The following is a 27,710-nucleotide window of genomic DNA, read 5'->3' as shown; positions in this document are numbered from 1 at the left end:
CTCTCTCTCTCTCTCTCTCTCTCTCTCTCTCTCTCTCTCTCTCTCTGTGTGTGTGTGTGTGTGTGTGAGCTCAGCTTCAGCCAGCCTCAAGGACCCCACGTCCCTGGGACTCCAGGGCCTTCAATGGCACTGGACTTCTCTGATCGAGGAACCTTAGAAAACTGAGCCCTGAAGCCAGTTCTTTGGGCTCAGTGTGCTCCCTGCCCTTGTTTGCAGGGTGTGAAGGTTTTAATCGGCAACTCCACACAACCTAGGATCACTTGAGAAGAGAGTCCCAGCGAGGGACAGTCTAGATCAGGTTGGGCAGTCGGAGCGCCTGTGAGGGATGGTCTTGGTTACATTAATTGACAGGTGTGTGTTGGGGGGAACCTAGCCTGAAAATGAGTTGCATGTTCACATCCCTCCCTGCACTGTGTTAAAGGGAGAGAAGGCAAGCGACTCTGGGCACGCACGCATTCATTCTCTCTGCTCTTGGATGTGATGTGCCTAGCCACCTTGAGTTCCAGCCTTGCGTTCCCTGTAATGAACGTCGCCTGGACTCATGAGCCTAATAAACCCTCCCAGCTCTAAACTGTTCAGTGTCAGAGTACTTTATCACAGCAACAGAAATTAGGGCATGGAGTGACTTTGGACTAGTTAGACACCCTCTCAGAGTCCTGTTTTTTTTTTTTCCTCATTTGCAAATGGATTAATAATAGCAGCTGTCCCATGGGTATGAGGGCCAGCCTAGGATAAGCACTCTGGATCCAGGGTGGCAGGATGGGGTGGGTGGGGTGGCTCATTTGGTAAATGCTTGAGAAGTCCTGGAGTCTGAACTTCAACAGCCACCCCTGGGACCTGTTGGCCAGCCAGTATGGTACCGTGAGACTGTCTCAGAGGATGGTGAGGACTCTGAGGCTATTTTGGGGATGACACATGAGGTTATCCTTCTGGCTCATATGTACACACAAATATGCACATATGTGCACACACATGAAAGAAAAAAAAAAGAAGTACTTGGTATCTGCTGAATGCGTGGGGAAGCTGATTCCTGGGAGGTGAGAAAGTAAAAATAAAAGCATCTTTTCTCTCTCAGAGCCCAACACAGCCACTTGCATTGGCAGGGAAGGCTTGCTAAGGAAGTGACTTTCAGACCATCCTCCCAGCTGGAAAGTCCCCCCTGATGCTGGTTCTCCTCCAGAGTGACCCAACAACTCCTGTCCTGCTGGGGTTCATGAGGCGCTTTCCAACTGTGGAAGTGGGGGCAGTCAGGTTCCGGTCCTACAGCTCACACCTCCCTGTTTTACAAGAAGTTCCTAAGCCAGGCCAGCATGGTTGCTGTAGACTCAGAGAATAACCGTGGGGCGATCCCTCATCCTGTGAGACCTAGTCTGATAGCCCTGGAGATGTGCCCCCACTCTCTCTTTGTCCCCCCCACCTCAGCCACACCCCTTTGCCAGCACTCCACTTGGAGTCTTCGGATGCTTAGCTTGCTCAGAGACTGCTGACCAGCATGGTTGCACAGCTGTCTGGCACCCTGAACATTTTCAAGGCCCTTTCCATACATAAGCTTTAAAAAGAAAACCCAGTCCGGGCAGTGGTGGCGCACGCCTTTAATCCCAGCACATGGGAGGCAGAGGCAGGTGGATTTCTGAGTTCAAGGCCAGCCTGGTCTACAGAGTGAGTTCCAGGACAGCCAGAACTACACAGAGAAACCCTGTCCCGAAAAACCAAAACAGAAAAAAAAAAAAAAAAAAAGAAAATAAAAAAAGAAAACCCAAACACAGATAACTTGTCTCTGGGTGCTGGGCCCTCTCCCAGGACCACGCTCAGACCTGCGTCCTGAGAGCACCCTGAACCTACCTCATGTCTCTGTTCTCTTATGTCTCCCAGGTCCCCTAAGGCCCCAGAGGGCTCAGGATCAACATTGCACAGTGCCCACCCCGTCCCCCTTTCCCCCTTACATAAACTTCCTTTCAGAGTCCGGCTTAATCTTCTCCTCGGTCCTCAGCCCTCCCCGCCCCCCCCCCCAGGAGGGAGGAGGGGGGGGATGCTGAGTGGAAGGCTGTTTGCCAGAGTAGTGACCCAATGGGACCCAGACTGCAATTCTCCCAAGTTCTTTGTGACACAAAAGGTAAACAGAAGGCCAGGCTTCCCCACCCCCTCCCGCTCCCCCTCCCCCTCCAGCCAGCCAGATGGGCCGACAGGCTGGGGGGGAGGGGGGAAGGGAAAAAGGGCAGATTGTGCAAAGGAAAACAGAAGAGACAGAGAGATGTCAAGAGACAGGAAACGGGGAGAGGCCGCGCGGGGGGGGGGGAGGGGGAGGGAGACTTAGTGATTCTTCAACTGAGAAACCTGGGCGGGGCCTAGACTCAGTTTAGGGACCGGGTAACACGTTGGGAAGAAGGAGGACTGTCTGAGAGCCAGTGGGAGGAACCCCAGTGAGTCAGGTCCAGAGAGGTGCAGACAAAGAAGCTAGGCGGACCCAGGCCAGGCTGATCCGGAGGAGACGAGAGAGGTGTTAGTGTCTCCGCCCCGCCCAGCAATGATTGTACTTCTTTCAGAAGCATGGAGCTTGGAAAGTCTGGCCCTCTCTGAGTGGTCTTTGACAGCCCTCACCCCACCAAGAATACCTCCACCCCTAGCCCTGTCCCCCTTCCCACTCCTGCCTAGTATGGGTGGGTCCCTCCTTCTCACCTGCACCGCAGAGGCCGACTGTTTACTGTCATTGTTCCCCGGGGAGTTCAGGCTGGAGGCTTGCTGCAACAGGAACTGCCGGGCCACCTGGAGAGCCTGTAAGACAGGGGCTGAGTCAGTGAGAGGCCCCAGCAAGGCCTTCGGAAGCGGCTGGGATCAGGGATGAGTACAGGGAAGTGGGAGAAGGGGTTGGGGGTGGGTGGGTGGAGGGGGTCGGGCAGTAAGGGGGAAGGCAGAAGGTAGTGAGGGGGGAATCACAGGTCCGTGTGACCTTGGGGTAAGGATGGAGGGAGGAGTCACCGAGAACAGGATCACAGTGCAGCCTTCCAGGACTCACCCAGGGCTCAGAGAGTCCGTTGGTTTTCAATTAAGACAACAAATGAAGGGGTCAAGGGTCACAAGGACTCCAGGTAGAAGTGCAGGAGGGTGAGCTCGGGGGAGAACAGCAGCTGCTTTCTATGGAGCACCCACGTGACTGGGGCTTTACAGACATCTGTCTATCTATCTATCTATCTATCTATCTATCAATCATCTATCTGTCTTTCTATCATCTATCTATATCTATCTTGTCTGTCTATCTATCTATCATCTATCTTCTATCTATCTATCTATCTATCTATCTATCTATCTATCTATCTATCTTTGAGAAAGGCTATGGCTGCTCTGGAATTCACTATGTTCACCACCACGCTGGCCTTGAACTCAGAAATCCGTTGCCATCACTCAAGGCTGCAGGCAAGCTCTGGATCTCCCTTTACAAAGCTTCGAGGTAGCCTATCAGCTTCCTCTTCCAGAGGAGGCAGCTAAATCCCTAGGAAGTTAAGTCAGTAACTTGTCCCGAGATCAGCTGATCGGTCCAGGAAGTCCAGGAGCGGAGGGGGTGGATGTCAATCAAGGAGCTCCGGGAACGAGCGAGACTAGCCGTGCAGCTAGGACGCGCAGGTTGGTGGAGGGGAAGGGTCACTGGCCTCGAGGAGACTGATCATATTTGAAGGCTGTGTCTAAATGATTAGTCACATGGGTGCCTGGGCTTGGTGGCTACAGTGACAAAGGCCAGAGCCAAAGGGATCCCAGGAATAGGCCGTGGAGTTGGGGTGCAGCTGGGGATAGGAGGGGAAGGGTCTGGCATGAGACTGAGGGGACAAGGAATATGGATCTGGGCCTGGAATATGGATCTGGGCCTGGAATAAGGGCTCAGCCAAGACCTTGTCCCTAAGACCCAGAGGTGGAGGTGGTGACAGTGGGGACTTGTCCAGTCAGCTCCAGGCTCCTTAAAGGCCTCCTAGAGAGCTGAAGCACAGGTATCCAGGCCCTGGAGGCAGGGCTCTGGCACTAGGCGGATACAGGCTGCAATCCCAGCTCCCGTAGTTTGCTGGCTGTGACCTTGGGTAAGTCATCCCATATCTCAGTGGTTATGTCTCTTTATTCCTCTCTTTATCCGGAAAACTGGGACACTACCCACTTCAGGATCACTCAGAGGGATTAAAAGGCCAATGCTTCCCGCCGCAGCCGCAGCCTCGCTGGCACTTGGGACGTCTGTACCCTTTTCTTCTGGGTAATTCCCAGGTGGCTCTCTACTTAGCTGCCGCCCCCGCACCCCCTCAGCCCACACTTGCTGAAGATGCCCGACTTGTGGCTGGCCCTCACACTGCCACACACACCTGTTTCTTTCTCACGTGGGTCCCACTCTTCTCCCCCAGAATCTTTTAGGATAAACTCTTTTCTTTCCTTCTGCCTGTACCCTCTTTCCAATGCTTCTCCATTTGATCAAGCCCAGGCCCTCCCACACATCCTTCGGAAAGCGCTCTTCCTGTGAGCCACACCTCCAGCTCTCCAGTACCAGGGATGTGTGTGGTGGACACTCATAGCTCGGCAAACACCCTCTGAGCACCCACTGTGTACCCAGGGTAACTATTTATATACAATCCACCTGCGTGGCCCTTCCTAGTGTTGACTGGCACGGCTTCCTGGGCTTTCAGTCTCGTTTACCTTCGGATGCTATCTAAATACTCGATGGTGTATCTCTGGGAACGTGTGCTTCTTGGCAGCCCTGGACCCTGACCACCCCCAGCTTCTCCCCGCCCCAAATGTTCCAGACTTCCAGGCGGAGTCAGAACACTGCCTCTCCCAAAAGGTTTTCTTTAGAAAGCAGAAATCTGACCTTCCTGGGTCAAGAGACTCTGAGATTATAGGAAGAAAAGCTGGTGAGGAGAAGGGAGGAGGTGGCCTAGGGTCCCTCAGGATGTTGCCTAGATTTTATTGGCTTCCAGGTCTAACCTTACATAATGTTTCTTGCCCTCTAAAGTTGGATGAAAGGGCAGCCAGGGTAAGAGACAAGGTGGTGGGAGTGGGGGTTGACCCCAGAGCTAACCTGCACAGGAGATTCAAAAGAGACACTGGTCAGTGGGAAGGGGACAAAGCCCAGATGTGGGGGGAACTGCAGCAGAGGGATTTCTGGGGAAGTTGGGGGGGGGGAGTTGAGGAAGGAGAACCTGACCAGTCTCTGGGGCTGCAGGGTAACCAGGGGAGTTGAATTTATTCCTCACCCATTCTCTTACTTTGTGGTTCCCTGGAGCACGAAATTACAAGATTTACAAGGTGGGGGCCATGACAGAGCCCCACAATCTCATTTTTGGAGGAAATGGGCCTTCCACCCCCCACCTCATAAGCTCCTTTTCCCTCCCTCCACCCTGCTCTAGGCATCTCCCACTTGGGCCAGGTTCTCCCTACTCTGTTCCCTGGACAGAGTTGTCTGGTCCTTGCCTCCCTTCTCTTTCCCACCTTCATTGGCGTGAAGTGCCTACTGTGTGCTAGGTCATGTTAGGTGGTAGCGGCTCCTATCCCCACACAGAAGGACCTCAGAGCTGTGGAGCTCTGAGCAGGCCTCCCAGAGAAGTCTCAAGTCTCGGAGGGCCAGATCCTCAGGGGACAAGGAGGAAAAAGAGGTGTTCCTACAGAGTGACAGCACACAGGATGGGATGTGACAATGTGGCAGGGACAGAGAGGACTGGATGTAACTCGCACGGCAGGCAGAAAGCTGAGCCGTCCTGGGGAGGCAAGAGGAAAGACTGGAGAAGGATGCGGGGGCACCAGAAGCCTGCCATGTGTCTCCAGGCAGCTCAGTCATCCACTCATTCATTCATTCACTCACTAACTCACCCTCCTCTTCTCACCACACACAGGCCTTGGCCTGGTGATGGGAGGCCGATGGACAAGGTAAGTTCCTTTCTCATGCTTGCCTAGAGCCAGCCACGACCCAGCTGGAACCTAATACCACCTAAAGAATACACTGTCAGTGCCAAATGGTGTGTGTGGGAGATTCCAGGGCTGTGGGCTAAGCTCCTTGGATGCCACGGTATGTATGCCACACGTTGCTCCGTGGGCCATGACTGCTGTTCTGGGCTCTACTTTATGCCATGGGCTTTGCTGTCCATACATCTAGGCCCTGACTGAGGCTAGTGTTCTGGGAGCCTTGGGCGCCCCCCCAACTCTGGGCTGCCTTTTTTGTACACTGCTTGCCTATTGGGTCAGGCAGGTCTAAGACACCCGAGCTTCATTTGCGTTTCATTTATCCAGCGGTGTAAAGCACCAAGTATCAAAGTCTTTTCTGTCCCTGCCACTGAGGGCTGAACGAACCATTGGGCCCACAGTCTCTGAGATACGGAAGCAACAGGCTCTGACCTCACAGCTTGGCTCATCTATTTTAATGATGCTGTCCAGACTAGAGCCAGCCATCGTGTGTGTGTGTGTGTGTGTGTGTGTGTGTGTATACATGAAATACATGAAAGAGTGTGTGCATGTAAGCATGTGTGTGTAAGTATGTGTGTGTGCATGTAAGTGTGTACATACATGTAAGTGTGTATGCATGTAAGTATGTGTGCATGTATGTGCATGTGTGTATGCATGCAGGGATCAGAGGATAACTTTGTGGAGTATGTTTCCCCCTTTCTCCTTTACATGGATTCTGGGGTTTGAACTCAGAAGGTCAGGTTTACACTGCAAGCCCTTTACCGACTAAGTCACTTCACCGAACCCTGTAAGAGCACAGATGTTGTCAACTGCAGCTGTGAGCTTCCCATCCCAGCACACAGAAGTCATAATCCCTGCACACAAAGTCCATGTGGATCGAGGCTAAGTGTGGAAGGCTGGCACAGGCTGATCCCAGTTCAAAAACAAGCCTTGCAGTATCCAACTTCTGGAGAATGTCAGGGTACCTAAGAGGCCCACAGTGCCAGAGCCAGAGCACTTCTGTGGACGCTGAAGGAGCTCGGCAGAAGCACCACCTGCACTAAGCTAGGCCAGGCAGGTAGAACTATGTTCACTTTAAAGGACAGAGAGAGATGGCTCAGTGGTTTAAGAGTACTGGCTGCTCTTCCAGAGGTCCTGAGTTCAATTCCCAGCAACCACATGATGGCTCACAACCATCTGCAATGGGATCTGATTCCTTTTTCTGGGACACATGTAAATAAACAAATGAACAGATAAACAAACCTATGCTCACTTTAAAGACAAGGAAACAGGTCCAAGGTGACAGGGCCTCGTGAAAGGGCCCCAAGGCTGTAAGCAAAACTATGAGGTCTACAGATTTCATTCTCCAGTTCAAGCTTCTAGTGCTCTGAACAGGCAAGGTGGGTGAAGCAGGCTGAGATAGGGAAGGAGACTAGGGCTGTCCCAGAGTTTCTTAAGCATAGCCCCTGAGAAGGAAAGCTGTTCAGATGCCTGACATGGGATAAGCCATCAGGAAATCTTTTTGGTTTTGTTTCTGCTTTTTTGAGACAGAGTCTCACTACGCAGTCTTGGCTGCCCTGGAGCTTAGAGCCCTGGCTGCCTCTGACTCCTGAGTGCTGGGGTTAAAGGCCTGTGCCATCAGGGAAATCTTGAGGGATAAGAAAGGAAAGAGGGTTGATGGGACTGAAAATTAGAGAACAACCTCCCCCTCCAGCCCTCTTTTTCTCTTCCCAGTCTTCGAACTGCAAAGCAAACGTGGGCTGGGGACGCAGCTTACTGTAGGTACTGTATACCATCTACACTTAAGGTACTAGACTGTTTGACTTGCATGCACAAAGCTCTTGTCATGAAACAGGATGAAACCTATTTTATCTCCAGTGTCACATAAAACCAGTCTAGGTGGCAAATGCCTGTAATCTCAGCTCAGGAGGCAGAGGCAGATGGATCGCTGAGTTTGGAGGCCAGCCTGGTCTACAGACTGAATTCCAGGACAGCAAAAACCGAAACCAAAGAAGAGGAGGAAGGAGAAGAAGGAGGAGGAGGGGGGAGGGAGAGGAGAAGGAGGAGAAGAAGGAGAAGGAGGAAAAGCAAGAGGAAAAAGAAAGTTAGTTTAGTGCCATCCTTAAATACATAAGTGGGTTTGAGGCTAGCCTGAGCGACATGATACTTCATCTCAAAACAAAACAAAAACAAAAAACCAACACACACTATGCTATGTTTTGTGGGCCAAGGCTATCCTCCTCTAGGGGAGGGCTGTATTGTTCACTCAGCACACAGACCCAGGCAAAAGGGATGAGACAGAGACCTCTCCCCTCCCACTTTGTGCTGAGCAACCTTAGCAAAGTCTGACTCTCAGTCTGTTCCTCTGAAAAGCTGGAGTGAGTTCTAACTCCCATTCACATGGATCCTGGGTAGAAACACATGGGACAACACACAAGGAGGACTTAGCTCAGCACCTGACAAGCAGAACCAAAGTATTGTCATCATCACTGGGCTTCCACTGAGTACTCTTGGTTGTTGCACAGTACCACCTGAATGAAGGTTTGGCTGGCTTCACCTCTCCTGGCTCACACCTTTCCCCTGTACTTCCTCAAGCTTGAGAAGCTCCCTTAAGGAACACCCCCTCCTGCACCCCAAGTCATCAGCAAGTGTCTATGGCAGGCGGATGGGGTCAGAAAGCATCCAGCAAGGGTCTAGAACAGAGGCTGAAGCTGAAAGCTGAGAACAGGGTTGGCTGCGTTGAAAAGAACAAGTCTTGGGGATAGAGAGATGGCTCAGAGGTTAAGAGCACTGGCTGCTCTTCCAGAGGTCCGGGGTTCAATTCCCAGCACTGACATGGCAGCTCACAACTGTCTGTAACTCCTGTCTCAGGAGACCCAGCTCCCTCACACATGCAGATGAAACACCAACTTATATAAAACAAAAATAAATAAATTTTAAAAAAGAACAAGTCTCAGGGAAGAGGGATCTCCCACCTCTGGGCTGAGGCTATGCGGTTGAAGATGGGTACAGGGATGTTCAGAGCCTTTTGACAGGCTGAGGACCCCAGTTTGTGTTGGCCCTTCCCCACCGCTCCATGTGTGTGGAGAACCAGGAACGTGCTGGAAGAGTATCCCCTGCCTGGGAGCCTTGAGTGTTGGAGGGTATCCAGCCAAGTAGGGTCTAAATGGCCGGTTATAACTCAGCGATTGGTCTGAATATTCTACCAGTAAAGGAATGTCGGAGAGCCCAGAAAGGGGCTCAGGGCTCACCCAGAGACACAGTGGCATGAGTAGGACCTGTGTCCACCAGACCTAAGGCTGGGCTCTGCAGGGAAGAGGAGTGCAAGCCTGACACGGGATGGGGGACTCCACACCAACCATGTCCATGGGTGGTGCCGAGGGCAGCCCTAATCAGTAAACACCACGCTTTCTCGTGTGCCTCTGGAAATGCTTGACAAAACTGGAATTCAGTCTCATCCATATTGTGTTGACAGTTATGTGAGCTTCAGGGATGGAACTCAGATCATCTGAGCATACAGGGCAAGCAAGCATCCTCAGCCCCTGAGCCACCTGACTGGTTTTGTGCTGATCATGAATGTGTCTGGGGGCAGGCTGGATTTAGGTGAAGGGAAGCCCAGAAGGCCTCAGGGGATGCTACTTAAACCCATCCCAGAGTCTCATATCTAAGAAACATTCTTAGGCTGTCAGCTTCAGGCCCAGGACAACTCAGTCACTGACCTACTTACTGTCCCAGGAGCCACTGTAAAGTTCAAGTAACAACTCTTAACTGCCTGGCCTACCTAGTTTAGAGGGCCAAACAACCACCAGACAAACAAATCCTGAGGCACCTAAGCCATATGCTGAGAAAGGCGAGCTACATAAAGCCCTACAGGGAGGCTTCTGAGGAGATTCCTCACCATAGAGACCCCAATCCTTCCCAGGGAGAATATTCAAGGCTGAGAAACAGGTGGTGCAAAGGCCCTGGGGTAGAAAAAGCAAAACATCAGGCCTATCACACATGTGTGAGCCTGCATGTGGAGGCCAATGGTCGACACCGGGTATCTTCCTCAATAGCGCCTCCTTTGTATTTTGAGACAGTGTCTCTCATTTGGCTGGGCTAGCTGGCCAACAACTGCAAGTCTCTGCCTTTTCAGCACTAAGATTCCAGGCCCTTTAAATGGAGACAGGGACCAGAACACAGGTCTTCATGCTTGTTTACCAAGCATTTTACTTGACTGGGTCATGTCTTTGATCTGAAGGTTTTTGTCTTTAATAATATTTTTAAGTTAAAAAAAGATTTATTTGCACTGTTGATCTTCAGACACACCAGAAGAGGGCATCAGAACCCATTATAGATGGTTGTGAGCTACCATGTGACTACTGGGAATTGAACTCAGGACCTCTGGAAGAGCAGTCAGTGCTCTTAACCACTGTGCCACCTCTCCAGTCCATCTTTAATATTTTTTCTTTTAGTGTGTATGGTCTTTTTTGTTTGCTTTTTGCCTGCATGTGTGTCTATGTACCACATATATGCCTGTTGCCCACAGAGATCAGAAAAGGGGATCAGATTACAGACAGTTGTGAGTCACAGGGAGGAGCTGGGAATCAAACCACAGTCCTCAAGGAGAAAGTCAGTGCTCTTAAAACACTAAGCCATCTCTCTAGCCTCATCTATTTCTGGTTTTAAAGAAAAAATACTGCTATTTGTGAGCTATCCTTAAGCATATGACTTTCCTCTCAGCCTCTCAGTGCACGGACTACAGGTGTGTGCCTGCTTTCCAGGCAGGTCGGATAAAGGTTACCTCATTCAACACCCAGAGATTGGGGGATCCTCGGAAGACTTTGAGCAGAAAGTGATATCTAACCCCCGGCTAATAAACAGCAAGTATCTAATAAGTGTTCCTCCACACTCATCCACCCCTCAAAACTCTTTTCAGACAGACATGAGGGGGTGGCAGAGAAAGGGGGTCAGAGGCCTGAGGTCAGTGGCAGGCATCACAGAGGGAACTGACCTCAGGAAAAGACACAAGTTCTTGACCAGTAAGGCTTTGTCCTCCAATGAAGAGACAAAGATGAAATTACACGGAGGGGGGGGGGATTGTGTGGCGGGGGAGACTATAAAACCTTCAAAGTGATTCTACTTTTCTTCCCTTGGTTCTCTCTCTCTCTCTAATTTTTTTTTTTTTTTTAAAAGAAAGCTTTTTGGAAAAGGCTGTAAATTTTTTTTTTTTTACACCAGCCTCGTAAAAATGACATCGGCGCATTCTCAAATTAGAACCATTACAATGAAACCCAGCGAAGCACACGCAGACAGGCCCTCGAGGGTGGGAGACATCCTGGTACAGTCACAGATTCTCCCGCCACCTCTACAGAGGGCTCCCTCTTCATGAAAAGGTCGACCTCTGCAGGTGCAAAGCAGCCAAGGGGCTACAGCCCAGAAAGGACCTGGTCCTTGGAGGGCTCCTCCATCCTTCTCTTGCAGGCAGCAGCACAGGTGAGCTTCTCAACAGCTTAGCTCCCAGTGACAGCCAGAGCCAGCTTGGCATGGTGTTGCAAGAGAAAGGAAAGCAGTCCCAATGTTTGAAGAGATGGTATCCAGCCACCGACAAGGACCGACAAGGACTGAAAGTACAGAGGTGGAGAAGGTGGTTCGGTCCATAGTCAGGTTCTCTGTCTTAGCTGTAGAGTTCAAGCAGGTCTATCCTGCACTGCCTGACCCCAGCTAATTCTACAGAGGGCTGGGTTTAGTCTACAAACTGGCAGATTCCTTTCTTCCCCAGGACTCCTATTACAGCATCTCAGAGTAACACTAGCTCCCACAGAAGGTTTTAGGGGAGCCCTATGGGTGGTTAGGACACAACCCTTCCCCCTTCAACCCTACCCTAAGCCTTCAGGTAAAAAAGATCCCCCAAATCCTCCTCTAGCTCCTCATTGGGGATACATCTTCTGCCATGAAAAAGGGGAGGGGTCCCTCCCCCAAGCCTCGGGCCCTTTTCTCTCTCCTAAAGGGGCTACCTTTTGGCAGAAGGGTGACCCTTGGCTTACTAATTCAGAAAACGGAGGGCAGCCTTTCCCCATCTACTTTGGTGCCCGAGATACAGTTCTGCAGCACTCCCCACTCTGGGTTGTATCTCTCTGTACACCCCAGCTCCTCTAGGGAGGAACTCCATCTCCAGTTGGACAAAGAGAAGTTACAGGGGCCAGAGCTGAAGCAGCGGAATCCAGGGCATGAGGCTGGAGTCCTGAAGACACGGGCCCCTGACCAGCAGGAAGCCTTCAGACAACTGTTGGCAGCCTGTGTGCACTGGGGCGGGGCTGATCCCCTCTGGAAGCTCCGTTTCCACCCAGTCCTTCTAAGTAGCTTGGGCAGAAGAGGGCCAGATGGAGGAAAGACTCTTTCTATTCTTCTTCTCCCCTCCCCCAACCCCAACTCCCCAACCCCCATCTCTTTCTCTTTGGAGGGGGTGAGTTAAAAGCCCATTACTGTGCGGAGCCCCCAATCCTTTTGAATCTCCCTCACAGGATGTGACCAGGGTGGGATTTGGCCCGGTTGCTGTGGCAACCGCAGGGGGAGTTCCCAGACGCTAGGCAACCCTCTGGTGACCCTCCCTGACCTGTCACCCCTGCAACCCAAGGACAATGGGAACGCTGAAGCTGGGGGCCCAGGATGCCTTTCAGCTCGGTGGCCAGAGTCTCTGAATACCCCCACCCTGTCAGTTCAGCCTTCCTGGCTCCAAGTCCAGCTGTCTGTCAGCAAACTGGACCAGTCCCTAAGACCTTCCAAACCAGGGGCACACCTCTCACAGTCCAAACCCAAAGGGTTCACACAGCAGTTTCCATAGCAGAGGCAAAATATGGCTCCACCATCCCTTGTTCAAGGTGACCTCTAACTCAATAGGGTGGCAGATGACCTTGAACTTCTTACGTTTTTGTTTCTGTCTCCACCTTTCAAGTACAGGTGTTATAGGCCTATGACATTGTGCCCAGTTTATGCTGGGGATCGAACCCACTGCACTAGGTATATGGGGCAAGCACTCTACCAACTGAGCTACAGCCCCTGCCCTAGGGTTTCTGCTGAAGGATCTGAAAGGATCCTCCCACACCACCTTCACAGGATCGAGTCTCCACAGAGAGTGTAGCAGTAGATTTGGGGAAAGTCTCAGAGTGACTATACAGCTTGGCACTCCAGGATCTCTGTTAACTAATAAAGGCTCTGGGAAATACTGAAACGGGACAGCAAGGGACTGTAGCCAGAACTGGCCTGGCAGCTAAGCCGGGTCACCCCTTCACCTCTGTTTAAACAAGGTCGCAGCCTGCGGTTGCATGGAGACAGAGCACAAGCTCTTGTTCTGAAGTGACGTGGCTGCCCTCTTCAGCACTGTTTGCACCAGCCGAAGGTCCCGCCACCACCTGACTCTGACAGCCCTGTCTGGCTGTCTCTCAATTCATTACTTCTAAAGGCCAGGACTAGGTTTGTTTACCCACAGCAGATAGACAGGAACCCACAGACAAAGGGATCAGGGCTGGGACACCCTGGAAGACAAGATAACAAAATGTGGCCTGCAGACTTTTTCTGTCAAACCTCTGCCTCAAAGCAGGCACCGTGAGTGGTCACTCAGGGCAGTGGGCAGAGTCCTCCCTGCGTTCCTTTTTCTGACACAGGGATTCGTGTAGCTTAGCCTCCAACTCTGTGTACCTGAGGATGATCTTGACTTTCTCAGTGTCCGGCCTCCACCTCATCATGTGCCACCATGTTCCGCAGGGATGCTTGTGCACCTCTGTGTGTGTGTGTTCACATGCGTGTGTGCACCTCTGTGTGTGTGTGTGTTCACATGCGTGTCCAGAGTGCTTACCCATGCAGGTGCATGTGTTGAGGTCAGCGGTTGACAGTGGAAATCTTCCTCAATTGCTTTACTACATTTAAAACATTGTTTTAAATGTTTATCTATTCTTCAAGGGTTATGGACATCCGCAATGTATTTAAATTGTATCAACTCCAGACTCAGATTTCCACCTTATTGTGACAGTGTCTCTCACTGAACCTGGGGCTTGCTTATAGTTTCAACTAGACTAAATGGCCAGCCATATCCAGGGATTCCTCTCTCTCCGTGTCACCCAAACACTATGCTGGGATTACAGGTTTGTTCCATGACACCCAACTTTTATGTGGGTGCCAGGGATCCAAGCTCAGGTTCTCATGCATGCACTGTCTCCACTCAGCCATCTCCAGAGCCCCAGGACCACTTAGGGTGGTCCTAAGGGTCTCACCAAGTAGTCTAGATTGTTCTTAAACTTGAGACGCTCCAGCCTCAGCTTCCTGGATGCTGGCATTATTGGCATGTGTGATTATACTTGGTTTTACATTTACTATTGTTTTCCACATTCTTTAATTAATTTTTTTTATTATTAGTGTGTATGCACATGCATGTCGGTGCCCAGGTGGCACGCTGTAAGTGCATGGACAACTTTTAACAGCTGGGTTTCTTCTTCCACTGCGGGCTCTGGGGCTTGAGCTCGCTCAGCTATCCCATCGTCTTTTCCTTGTTTTAAGAGACCCTTACCGTCAAGCAAGAAGCATGCTCAAGCACCAGGCATTCACACATGTGTTTAGCACCTACTGTGTGTGAGAAGTTCTTCCTTCCACACCAAGCAGGTGACTGGGTGCCTGCAGTGGGAGTCACAAGGAGGGAGTGCTCAGCCAGGGGGCAGTGCTCAGCCAGGGGGCAGTGCTCAGACAGAGGGCAGTGCTCAGCCAGGGGGCAGTGCTCAGCCAGGGGGCAGTGCTCAGCCAGGGGGCAGTGCTCAGCCCTGAATGAGGCACCTGGAAGCTGTCAGTGCTGCCTTGTCTGTGATGTGGGAATGACATGGCCCCCTCCCCAGGGAGGGCAAGGTAACTTAATGACATTTAACGACAGGGTGAATCCCAAAGCTGTCTTCTGCAGACTTCCTGCTTGTGGCTGAAAGGCGGGTAGACCCAGCAGAGCAACTTCCTTTTCTCCATCTTGTTAACCTCACCAATAATAACATAACATCTGTGTTTGGGGGTGGTAGTGGTGAATTAGGGACACAGCCCCCATTTGTCTGTTAGAAGTGAGAGAACGACCCTCAGACTGTGGTTTCACTTTAGTTGAAAACTTCATAGCTTTAGAACCAATGAGACTTTTTTTTTTCCCTTGGCCTGGGCACTTAGCCCATAGTGAGCCCAAATGGATAAAATAGACCTCTGCCTGCCTTCAAATCCCCATCCTGGTTTATTTGTGAAGCTGATACAGGATTTTCCAGGACTTTGGGATGGTACTTAAAGCAGACAGGAACAACTGGACCGTGGGATTGTAATGGGAAGAGGTGACCTGTGTCCAGGGCAGAGCCCAGAAACTTTATCTGCACAGACAGTTCTGTCTCTCCCGCCCAAACATCTCCCAGTTACCCAGAGGCCTGTGTTTACGCCTTGTGGCAGGCTTTCTATTTTGCTTTTGAAAATTACATTTTATTTATTTCTTTTGTGAGTATGTATGTGTGTACAGGAGCCACAGTGCCTGTGTGGAGGTCAGGAAACAGCTTGTTGGTGTTAGTTCGTTCCTGCTACCTTGTGGGTCCTACGGATTGAACTCAAGCCACCAGGCTTGGTGGCAGGCCTCTGGGCCATTTTGCTAGCCCCAAGGTGTTCTCTCTCTCTCTCTCTCTTAAATAAAAGTTTCCAGTTTAGGCCGCTGTTCTGACCTCTGGCCACAACTGAAATTTTGCATAGTTCTCTTTGTAAAGAGACATAGTGGGCTCCAAAACGGCCATACGAAACACGTGGCCTCCAGAAACTTCTAGGGGTATTTTTGTTTTAAGATCTATTTTTAATTGTGTGTATTTTAAATTATGAGTGCAGGTGCCTACGGAGGCCAGAAGAGGGCACCAAATCCTCTGAGGGCTGGAGTTGGAGATGGTTGAACTGCAGGCTGGTACTGTGGATCAAGCCTAAGCCCTCTGCACAAACAAGTGTTGCTAACTGCTGGGTCACCTCTCCAACCCACGTTTGTTATATTTTGATGGAAAAAAATAGACCAGCAGAAAGCACGGACTCAGTGGGTCTCTTCCCACAGAGACTGCTTAAGAAGGGAGAGGAGACTGCCCACCTACTCCCAAGGACCATATATCCCTGAGGCCTGTTTGACCTCTTGGTCACACATGGGGGAAGAAGAGAACGTTCTGAAGCTTCATAAATGCACTGTAGCATGTGAACACTACACACACACACACACACACACACACACACACACACACTTTCACAAATGTAACATAAAACATAAGATGCCAGGTATGGTGACTTTTTCCTTTAGTCCCAGGAGAGGCTGGATCGCTGTGAGTTCCAGGGCAGCCATGGCTACAGAGTGAGACCTTGTCTCAAAACAAAACCAACAAACAGAAACAAACCCCAAAAAAAAAAAAAAAACAACAACCCACAAAGATGGAGAGTGATTAAGGCAGGCACCCTAAATCCATCTCTGACCTCCACACACAGGAGCACACACACGCAAGCAATACTCACAGAACCCTTTAAGTCGTCTACCTGTCCACACCTCCTAGAACAAGTGTCACACCTGTCTGCTTCTGGCCCTAAGAACTCAGTATTTTAGTGGCTGAGGTCATATGGCTGACAAAGGTGCTGGCAGAGATGAGGACAGGTCCCTGCTTTGAAGCCCTCTGATCAGTTGAAGTACCAGTAAGCTGCTTCTAGTGCAAGCCTGAAGCTTTAGGTTTGTTTTTTGAGACAGGGTTTCTCTGTGTAGCCCTGGCTGTCCTGGAACTCACTCTGTAGACCAGGCTGGCCTCAAACTCAGAAATCCTCCTGCCTCTGCCTCCCAAGTGCTGGGATTAAAGGCGTGCATCACCACTGCCCGGCTGAAGCCTTAGGTATTATGGGATGTGGTGTAGTGTAGTTGAGGAGTCTGGGTTAGAGACGATGCTGGAGGAGGCATGAAGGCCCTGGCTGTACAGCAGAGGAGGATGGGATGGGGAACATCTGGGCTTCTCCTGTTTGCTTTCCCAGCTGTGTCCAAGGGCCAGGCCATCGGCAACAGCTTAAGAGGCAAAATCAGACAGGACTCCAAGGCTAGGGCTGGCTGGGCTGGTTCTTCTCATCTCTGTAAGCATGACCCCTTCTACCCTAATCCCTGGGCTGGGCTGGGCTGTAGGGGCCATGCTCATTCATAACTACGGTCTCCTCCTAATGTCCCTGTATCTTCAGAGAGGCCAGGCTTGAACTCTTGGAGCCCTGCACTTCAGGGTGGAGATTACAGGCAGAGAAGAGGAAAGGGTACACAGACTGGGTTCCTAGTGTGAGCCTTTAAATACGAGCCTGGGCTGGAGAGGTGGCTCAGCGGTTAAGAATGTTTGCTGTTCAACCAGAGGACCTGAGTTCGATTCCAAGCACTCATATCAGGTAGCGCATCCAGCTCCTTGGTACCTGACTCTTAGGGCCTTTGCAGGCACCTGAACTCACATATGCATACTGTGTGCAGAATGCAGACATATACATAATTAAAAATATAAAAATAAATCTTAATAAGAACGTATGTATGTATGTATGTATGTATGTATGGTGACCACCTTCCTAGTACATCTTTCAGATTCTTTGGCCACTGGTGCCTGTAAGTTCAACCTCTTCACACAGTTCAGGGACCTAGGCAGACTTGGAATGGCGGATGGTTCAAAGTAGAAATAAAGACATTCCAGTGTGCACAGCACCTCTCTCAACCCTGCTAATACAGCCAGTTTCCCAGCCACGTGCCTACAAGAGCCAAGACACCCACGCACTCAAAACAGACTTTCAAAGCCTGCTGCCCAGGCGGCTGTCAGTCCTTATGGCTTTGCTGGGACTATTTCAAACTCCATAAACTTGGGCTCCGAGTAGCATTTAGAGCTCTTCAGGCTCAGGCTAGCCAGCAGGATAGGAGACACATAGGGAAGTCCCTGGAGGCTGGCCCTTCTCACGGATCGAAAAAGCCCGGCTGTTGGCTGCTGGGCGGAACAGAGCAGTGATACCCCGGTGACCCACAGGGTGTGGGATAAAGGCCTGGGGAGGTCAGCCTGCTCCTACCTGTTGCTGTTGGAAGTGCAGAAGCTCCGCGGGGCTCATCTCGCCATTGCTGTCAGCTCCGCTGGCCGCTTCCCTGCCTGAGGCATCCCGACCCGCAGCCGGGGCCGTGCCTGCGGTCCCGGCCCCACCGCCGCCATCAGCCTGCGCAGAGAGGCTGCCCACGCCGTTCTGACCAGACGGAGCCGACCTGATTGTCTCCGATGCAGACTCCACCATCATTGCCGCTCTATCGGGACCTGGAGAAGAGACATGGGGGAGGGGCTGAGGCTTAAGAATAGATGGGCAAGGCAGTTTCTACCTGAGACTGAACTGAAAGCTGCCCCCACCCATCACCCACCTAACCCACTCCCGTTCTGAGGTGTCTCTTCATCAACTTCCCAGGAGCTCCTCCTGAGACACCCTTAGAGACATCCTCTCCTTAGAGGCCTGGTTGAGGGACAGCTAGCTGCGTATTGAAGCAGAGATTCCTTCCCTGCAACCTCCCATTTCCTCCTTCCAGTAAGACCAGATGAGGGGGGGAGGGTAGGAGGTGAGGCCTTACCTCTTCCCTCGGGGTCCTAAACCTGTTTCAGTCTCTCCTTATAGCTGGGACCTAACAAATCTCTTCCTTTTCCACCAGTAAATGGCCCTTGCCTTTGTTCCTACATAGAAACGGAGTTCCCTGGGGGCACAAACCGCTTCCCCCAGGTCACAGAAGGCTCTAAACCACACAGGAAAGCAGCTGTCCTAAGCCCCAGCTCTCACCTATGGAAGGGATCCTGAACCCACGGCCCACTTTCAAGTCTTAAGTCCTTAGCCCTGCTACCAAAGCAACTGCTGTATCTTATTTCTTACTACTCACAGCCCAGGAATCCTCCTCACCAGTGCAGTGAGGTCTGGACTTAAAACCCATTTCACTGATGGGAAAACAGAGGCTGGGGGTATAGGCTTAGAATGTTGGATTTCCTAGATCTAAGCCCTAGCAAGCCCCACCCCATGTAATTCAAGGATAGAGCGTGGGTTTGGCATGTGGGGCTTTGGCTTCCATTCTGAGCACTATGTCAATGGGGAGGGAGAAGAAGGAAGGAAGGAAGGAAGGAAGGAAGGAAGGAAGGAAGGAAGGAAGGAAGGAAGGAAGGAAAAAACCTGTCACTCGGATAATCTCAGTTTGGGAGGTATGGTAGGAGGAGTGTCAGGCCAGCCTGGGCTACAGGAGAACCTGCCTCAGAAACAGAAACGCAGGACTGGAAAGATGGCTCAGAGGCGAAGGGCTCTTGCTTTCAGTTTCCAGCACCAGCAAAGGAATGTTCACAACTGCCTGTAACTCCAGTTTCAGGAGCTCTGACAACCTCTTCTGGCCTCCTCAGACACCCACACAAGCGAGCATATACACACACACACACACACACACACACACACACACACAAACCCCCCCCCTCTGAAAAATAAGAAGCCCAAATGAACAAATTAATTAAAAACCATGCTTTTACCCAAAGCTTGAGGGTCAAGGCCTAAATCCCCCTTCCTCAGACATGGGTAAGATGGAGCAGCTGTAAATTCTCCAGAGAGGTGTGTTTGGAGCAGGGAACAGCGGGGGTGGGGGTGGTGGAGGGGGTGGGCAGGGATGGCTGAGTTCCCTTCCCTCAGTTGTAGAAGTCCAACCTCCAACCAGCTTGACAAACAGAGCTCAGAAGGGGGACATTTAGTATAAAAAGCCACTCTGGAGCTAGAAGAACGAGTGTATACCTTTAACCCAGGTGCACGCCCGCAACCGAAACAGAAGCGTCACGAGTTCAGGACTAGCCTGAGCTCTCCAGTGAGACCTGCTTCAGCTCTGTTCCTTACCAGCACTCGCTAGTGTCACACACACACACACACACACACACACACACACACACACACGGATACAAAGCTCTTCTCAAATTCTAGATTCTATTACCCCATGAATAACCACCCTAAAGGGAAGGGAACAGCTGGTACCCACTATGGATTGTTGTTTAACGTGTGTCTGAAACTCCCTAAATCTCAGTTTCCTTGTCTGTCAAAAGTATTTAATCCTAGTCTCTTGGGGTCCTTTCAAGACAATCAAAGCACCTGCCTAAGGAAGCTCCCCCCCCCCTCCCCCCCCTCCACACCAGCCATTCTCCAACTACATAACTGTGAGGGCAGAGATGATGAATTCAGAGAAGTTAAAGATTTGTCTGACGTCACACAGTGATCCGGCAAGGACTGGAGAAGCCAGCCAGGTCCCACTCTCTCTTAGCCAATAGGAAGGAGCTGAATCACTCCTCTTCCCAGGGTGGTGGCTCCCCAGGAGCATCTTCTTCTCATCCCTACATTTAAGCCTTTTTCTCTCTCTCCTGGACCACTTGCTCAGTCTTTTTCCCTGCTGGAAGCAGAGTGGGAGGGAACTGGGGGTGCAGAGAGGCCACACCACCGCTCTGGAGGCCTTCTCAGTTTTTGACTCTGGGCTGTCTCCTGTAGGGCTGGGAGAGGGATCCAACGGACTTCTGGAGTGGCCTCAGTGTCACTGTGTTCTCTCATGAGTGGCTCCCACTCCTGAGTTCTGAGAGGAGTCCAAGCAGGGTTAGGATGTGGGGGCGATGGTTTGGAAGAGATTAAGCACTCGGTTCCAAGCCTTTAATGGCGGTGTCAGCCCCAGGGCTGGTAGCTGCCAAATGATGGATGGGGTGGGCTCTGGCCTCCACCCACCACAGCACAGGGCTTCGGCCCCCTCCCCTGAAACCACCCACCCCGCAAACTACAGGAGCAACTTCCCCCACTCAGGCCTGTGCCTCAGCTTGGGGCGAGGAAATAGGAAGACAGCAGGGAGCCCACTGCCCACTCAGCTCCCCAGCTCCTCTGATTCCAGCCCTGCTCGGGTAGAGAGCAGCTGCCAGCTCAGAATCCCAGACTAGCTGCTCTGAGATCTGAGAACTCCTGGGCCCCAGGGGACAAAGACTAGAGCCTCAGGGGTGTAAGCACGCAGAGGAGAAAGCAACGAGAGTCTGGCAGCTCCTTCCCCAGGGAAGGGAAAGTGGTCCCCTCCTAACCTTCACAGGAGCACAGCAAAGTTGTAGCTCTGACGGCAAGTTTTGCAAAGGGAGAATGAAAGACAGGAGGATGCCGACAGACGTGTGTCCCCTCCATCCCGTCGTTTCTGGGAGCGGGAGGGGTATAGAGCAAAACTAAGTGAACAACATAATTGTGGCCGTGTGCCATGTAATAATAATAGCTATTCAAGGGCCGATCACTCGAATTGAACAGAGTGAAGCTAACCTCTCATTTGCATGCCTGAGATTATATGCATTTGAAAAATCATTTCTGCAGGGTGGATGAATAGCGGCCGTTCCCTTACAGAGCGCTCTGCCCTCTCCCGGGGCCTTTGCCCGCTAACACACACCTAACCTAGCTCCTTCCGGGCTTCCACCCAGCCCCTCAAACCTGCACAGCAGGAACTTCCAGGCCCTCTAGGAATCCTCACCTGTGTCCTGGGACACCTGCCCTCTAAGGCTGAGCCTGCCAACAGCCAGCGGCCTCAGGCTCCTACCCACCTCTCTGCAGGATGCTGTAACATAGCCGGAATTGGCTGTTCTGTGGGTGAACAGGCACTGGTGCCTGGGGCCCAGGCAGCTAGAGGGTTCAGTGGAATGGGGTGCTGGGATATGCTCTGTTACAGTGCCTAGGAACGAGGAGGCACATGGGGGCGAGTCACTAGGAGAGATGGCAGCCTAAACCCCGTCACAAATCAGCCAAGAGCCCTTTGCCTCTCCACATCTCAGTTTTCCTTCTCTCCACGAGAAAGCAGTCTCAGGAGCTCCTAAGATTTGGGATGGGGGGTGGCAAAAGTCCTCAGGGCAACTGGTGGATGTGAAGCCACAGTGTATTTGGGTGCTGCTGGGAGCCACCAGGAGGCCACTATATGCACAGCTATAGTCCCTCATCCTAAAGGCTCCACCCAACATGGATCCGAGCTGGTACCCCTTCATTCCTACACTCCCACCTTACCGACTTCACGTATTCCAGCTCCCTCTAAATACGGAGTCACCCCTTCTTGCAACAATGTGTAACTCAACGTCTGCAACTGCAGAGAAGGTAAATTGAGACTAAACCAGTTAGCCCCAGTTGTGTGGCCCTGGGCAAGTCACTCTTCGTACAACAATCACACCCCACCCCACCCCCCAAAAAGCTTGGTGTGTGCTTCTGAAATCTCAACACTCAAGACGGTTGGCAAGCAGGATCAGGAGTTCAAGTTCAACCTCACCTGAACCATAAGTTAGCAGCCAGCAGGCCCCGCCTTGCCCTCCCTCAAAAAGCCAATGAGGAGTGGACACCAAACCTTTTCAAATTTCCTCAAGGTTTCTTTCACCCCAGCATTCCCAGAGCACTCTCCCACCACGTGTCGTGGGTAGTGGAGGACAGTTTAGACGGTGTGTGGAGCTGGATGGGGCGTGATCCAGGATTTGGAGGCCCCCTAGCCTCCAATTCTAAAGATTCCCTTGGTAAAATCCGGCCACGTAAGGAGCCATGGCCAGGCCTGGGCTCCATCCAGCAGGCACAGTCGGAAAGAAGCTAAGTCAAAGCCACCGCCACTTCTTCCGCTTTGGGGAACTCTGCGGCCCTCTGGGGGCTCCCGCTTTCCCCGAGGCTTTTGCCTCTATGACGCACCCCAGCGGGAACGAAGACAGCAACGCCTTCTCTGAACCAGCTAGGGTCCGCCCTGTCCCCTCCCTGCCGGAAGTGACGAGTTGCACCTAGCTAGGGGCCAAAAGGGCACTCCGGGCCTGGGGTGCTTTGGGGAGGCGGAGAGGAAAAGATACCAGAACCCCACACGTGGACAAACCTTTTGTGCCTTTTCGCGGGCCCATATGGCGTGGGGAGTATTAATTACCATCGCGTTTTAATTAACAGTCGCTTAATCTGAGCCGTAACATTTGCCACGCCACCCTGCGCCTCGCCGCGAACCCGCGCCGCCCGCCCTGCCAACTCATCAATTAATTTTTATTGACGTTTTCGTCCCCCAAACAGGCACAATACCAGGGTTTTCCAATTAACACCTCCGCGATCTCTAATTAGTGCAATTAACAGACTGATGGATGCCCGGAGTTTACCCGCGGGGGAGGGAAGGAGGGAGGGGACCGCGCGGCTTCAGCGCGCTCTCGGGGCGCACGTCAGTGGGGGAGCAGCACGCGCACAGGCGGCTGGCGAGGGGGGCAGATGGGGGCGTGGCCACGGATCACCTGTACCCAGAGTCCTGGTGGCCCCCAAGCAGAACGTGGCCCCGCGGAGAGCCTGACACTCAGTCTAGCTGCAGCCCTGTCGGTCACACAAACTTGCTGAACGCGCTTGAGGCGAGTAAAAGTGAACGTTGTCTACTTACAACTTCAAAAGGAGCCGAGGAAGCCGATTGCAGTAGGGGACGAATAGAACCTAAATACCACAGGTCCTAAAAACTAATACCATGGAGGAGAAGGAGCCCAGGAATAAACCAAAACCCCAGCGTGCTTGTGTTGAGCTCCATCCGAGAGGCTAATTCTACCGGTCTGAACAGAATGGTAATTTGTATTGCCTAAATACCCCCAGTGATGCTGACCTGCTTGTCTGAGGCAGTAAGGCTCCGAGGACCAGAGCAAACTTCAGTGAAGAGCTGTCCCGTGGCCCAATCTGATGGACTACTAAGGTCATGTATTCATTCAACAAGCACTTAGGGTCCAATTAAGCTAAACTTACTCTAGCCACAAGAGACTGAAGGAAAGTCCTTTCTGACTGGTCTGAGAGGACTCAGCTCAGCCAAGGCAAGCGGTGGGAACCTATCCTGTTTTCCTGAGTGTCTGTCTCTGAAAGCGTGGCCACTTGTGGGGGGGTTCTCTCTCCTTGTGCGGCTAGCCAGCCAGGAGTAAGGATGTTGCACTAACAATGATACTTCACCCATAGTCTCAAAAAGCTTTTAGGCAGCGACGGTGAACCAGGCTGTGTATGCAGAGGCATCAACCTGCGGTTCTGGAGTTCACGTCCCCAGGAGGGGAGACAAATGATAAAGACACATAAATGGTGCCTCTCAGCTGAGATGAATCCTATCCAACGTGCGTATACAGGATAAATTGGACTCTAAATATATATAATGCTTTTAATCCTTGGGACTTTCATATATATACACACAGTATCTTTTATGCATATGAAACCCCTTTGGGGGCTCTACCTTAAGTGCAGACTCCATTTAAGGGAAGGCCTCTTTTGCTGAACGGAGTGGAGGCTTAGCAGGAAGGCTGAGGAGGTTTGGCTGGGCAGACTCTCGCTTGTATGCTCCAAAAGCACACACAAAGGCCTTCATTTCCCAAAAGAAAGCCTACTGGGTTCAGATCTTTCTAGGGCTACGGGTCTCTGACATGGTGACATTTCCTAGGCACATATAAAGACACACATGTGTATGACATGGGACACAGTATGGGGCCCGTCTTAGTGGTCTAGTCCTTTCTCTCTGATTATCCTGCTAACGGATCTTCAGTAAGAAACAGACAGCAAATAGCTTTTCAGAGCCGTCGACCTTGGTCCTACAGGCAGCGGAGTGCACACTGCAAGTCAAGGACCGGGCTCTGCCTCTCAATGCATCTCTGACCTTCGCTGGCTGCAGGCTACCCAGTGTAGGGAGGGCTCAGCACTGCAGGCATGGCAGCCAGCAGCCAGTTATTTGCCATCCTACTTCTAACCCTTCCTTAGCACGATTCATGACATGGAACAGGGAGGTCACCAGTCTGAACCTTGGCGTCCACATCTCCAATATGGAACTGACAAAATTTTCCCTCCAAGCATCCTTCAGCATCAAATAAGACATCATGCAAGAAGGAGACGGTCAGAAGAGGGCAGTTCCTAGGACTCCCAAAGGTCCTGCTGCAGTTTAAACATTTGCCTGACCCCTTTCCTCCAGCCCTCTGTTCAGCTTTTGAGAAAAGTTAAGGTAGGACCCACAAGTGGTATGCTACTCAGGGCTGAGGAGGATGACCAAGGCCCCGAGTTTCACCCCCCCAACAAACAGCACCCTGCCCTCAAGTTCCTATCCTCCTGGAGCACGGGGACCTTCCCATCTGTGGATCAGAGGCGGCACCTCAGCTTCGCCACCCGCCTATGCCTGAGCACCAAGCCAAAGAGCCTCCATAAATGACACGTGGCATTTTAAGAGCTATCTGCCCCCCAACTCTAGGGACCATTCAAGGCCTCTAAGGGGCAAGGCAAGGATGGCCCATTAAAAAGACACCTTGCCCACACAGCCCTTGACTGGGCTGGGAAGCATTGTGTGGGGGAACTATCTCTTGAGAGACAGTTCTCTCGTAAGTTTAAAACTTTTTTATTTTCTAATTCTAAAAGCACCAGACAATTTGGTGAAATATTCTGAGAAGGAAGGAGGCATGCTGGGTGTGGTAGTACATGTCTAAAATCACAGCACTGGAGAGGCTGAGGCAGGAGGATGACGTTTCAGGATAGCCTGAGCTCCGGTCTTAAAAAACAAACAAACACCCAGGTCTGGCTTCACAGGCCTGTAATCCAAGCACGTGGAAGGCAGAGGCAAGAGGGTCACTGGGAACTTGGGATCAGCCTGGTCTACATAACAAGGTCTATCTCTGGAGCCCTCAGAGTTTATTTCCTTAACCCCAGAGTCTGAGGCCTGGATGTTACCTACCTTCACTATGAGAACAGGATACTCTACTGTTTGCTTAGAAGAAGGTATAATCATTTCTTTTTCTTCATCTTCTCTGCTCTTCATTTTGGTTTTGTTGTTTTTCTGAGACATGATCTTACTAGGTAGACCAGGATTGCTTGGAACTCCCATGATCCTCCTGACTGTCCCAGTGCTGAGACTACAAAGACACTGTCCAGCTTTGGAATTACAGCGTTTTGGACACAGAGTCTTGTATAATCCCTACTGACCTCAAACTGGCAATCCTGCTGAGGATGACCTTGAACTCTTGATTCTCCTGCTTCCACTGCCTAGGTGTTCAGATCACAAGCGTGTGCCATTTCTGCCCGGCTTTTTACCTGTGTGTCTTTAAAGCTCTTGATTTCATGTGTCCACTGATTGGCACCAGTTTTTCCCCCTGAAGGCTCAAAAATCTCTGGGGCCATTCCCCTCCAATCTTCACAGCTCATTCTCTGAGACAGTCTCAGGTCTACACAGGACCCAATCCTATGCCCCTGCAGCATGCACAGGCCCCTCCTGGAACAGAGGTAGGAGTGGGCCTTGTTCTGTAGCTGATGCTGGGAATCTTGGCAAACAGAGGTGAAGAAAAACACAGCCCTGGCTTTCAGTGGAGTGAAAAGAATCCTAAGCAAACAAGAGTGCTTAAGACTCTTCTGAGGGAGGGACAGACGGACAGAGCCTTAAAAACAAACCATTACTCCTCCTTACCCATGGTCAGTTAAGTCAGAACCTGCGGAGTAGGATGGGCACGGGTACCTCAAACAGCTTTGCAGAATTCGTAACTACAAATAAATATAGTCAGGGTGAAGAAACTGTACACACACACACACACACACACACACACACACAGACACCCTCCATTCTGCAAATGTTATGTTAGACACCGAAAGGAGGGATGGGTGCCCCAACAGGGTGTGTCACTCTGGAAAGGCCTCCTGCAGGTGACTTCTGAGCTAAGCAGCAAGACTTCCAAAGCACAATTTCTCGATGTACTCTGTCCTCTCTTGTGTGTCTGTCATTCTGTGTGTCTCTCTGTCTGTCTTTCCTTACAGTACTGGAGATTGAGCCTTCATCCTTATGGATGCCAGGCAAGGGTATTATTGCCACAGAGCTATGACATCAACCCTTCAGAAAACATTCCCTCCCCCCCCCCCAAAGTAGGAGACAGGGTTTCCCTAAGGGAGCCAAGACTAGCCTTGAACTCACTCTGTAACCTACACATGCCTCAAACGGGTGCCTGTCCTGCCCCAGCCTCCTGAGTAGCCTTGATGACAGGTCCAGACCTCCAAGTGCATCCTAAACTTCTTAGTCACATCCAGTGCATCCCTGGTCCCTGACTGTCTCCACCATACCCAAACCCTCTTCTCTTCCCCATACTCCTGGGGCTCACTCTGAAAGAGGAACCAGTCTTCAAAAGACAACAAACTTAACAAGGTCATCTAAGCCCAGCCCTTTCCCAGCACCCCACCCCGGTGGTGACAAATCCACAGACCTGAGACACTTCTCGAGACACTTTTTCTCCATTTCACCTTGTACCAGGAGAATGGGACCATAACAATGCTCCACCAGGCCCTGGCGAGGAAGCCTCCTTCAGGGTTCCTGCTTATTACCATGACCAAAAGGAAGGATTAACAGGGAGGCAGAGACAGAGAGGATGAGAGAGAGAAGCAAAGAACCCACTCCATCTCATTAAGAAAGTAAACATAAGAGCCATCTAAGTGTCTAATTAAGCTTCTAATTAGTCCCTGCTTGTTACTAATGCAAATTAGATTACTCCGCTTAACTACAGCATGTCCACAACACCCTTGTTAATTGCGGCCTTTTGAAATTAAATTACTCCCTAATTAGCATATCAAAGCCATTGATTCGGAGCTGGGAAAGATGAGGGCGAGGGGAGCAGAATGCCAAGTTTGGTTAATCAGACACAGCTAATTAAATAGTGACGTCTTACGTGGGGGGCCTGACGGTTCAGGGGTAGGGGCAACCCATTCAGGGCCCAAGTGACCATCTGGAGCCTGTCTGGAGTCTGGTTCTGGTGGTGCCCTTGGCACCAAGGGCTTCTGTA

General features: G+C 51.4%; 1 protein-coding gene across 3 annotated transcripts in view; it reads right to left on the bottom strand.

The window, feature by feature from the left end:
• The window catches only part of Foxp4 (forkhead box P4), a 35,301-nt gene extending 17,095 nt beyond the window's left edge, over positions 1 to 18,206 (bottom strand). For all 3 annotated transcript variants that reach the window (XM_028766564.1, XM_028766565.1, XM_028766566.1), the window contains exons 1-2: positions 17,974 to 18,206; positions 2,677 to 2,772 (exon numbers count right to left, since the gene is read on the bottom strand). In XM_028766564.1, coding sequence (XP_028622397.1) covers positions 2,677 to 2,772; positions 17,974 to 18,192 — 315 coding nt within the window. In that variant the 5' untranslated portion in view covers positions 18,193 to 18,206. The remainder of the gene's footprint in view (positions 1 to 2,676; positions 2,773 to 17,973) is intronic.
• Between the last annotated feature and the right edge of the window lie 9,504 nt (positions 18,207 to 27,710).

Source organism: Grammomys surdaster, unplaced genomic scaffold (assembly GCF_004785775.1).
Source record: "Grammomys surdaster isolate TR1022 unplaced genomic scaffold, NIH_TR_1.0 169, whole genome shotgun sequence".
In the NCBI taxonomy this organism is placed as follows: domain Eukaryota; kingdom Metazoa; phylum Chordata; class Mammalia; order Rodentia; family Muridae; genus Grammomys; species Grammomys surdaster.
The sequence above is the reverse complement of the archived record's forward strand: the minus strand, read 5'-3'. Positions and strand labels throughout refer to the sequence as shown.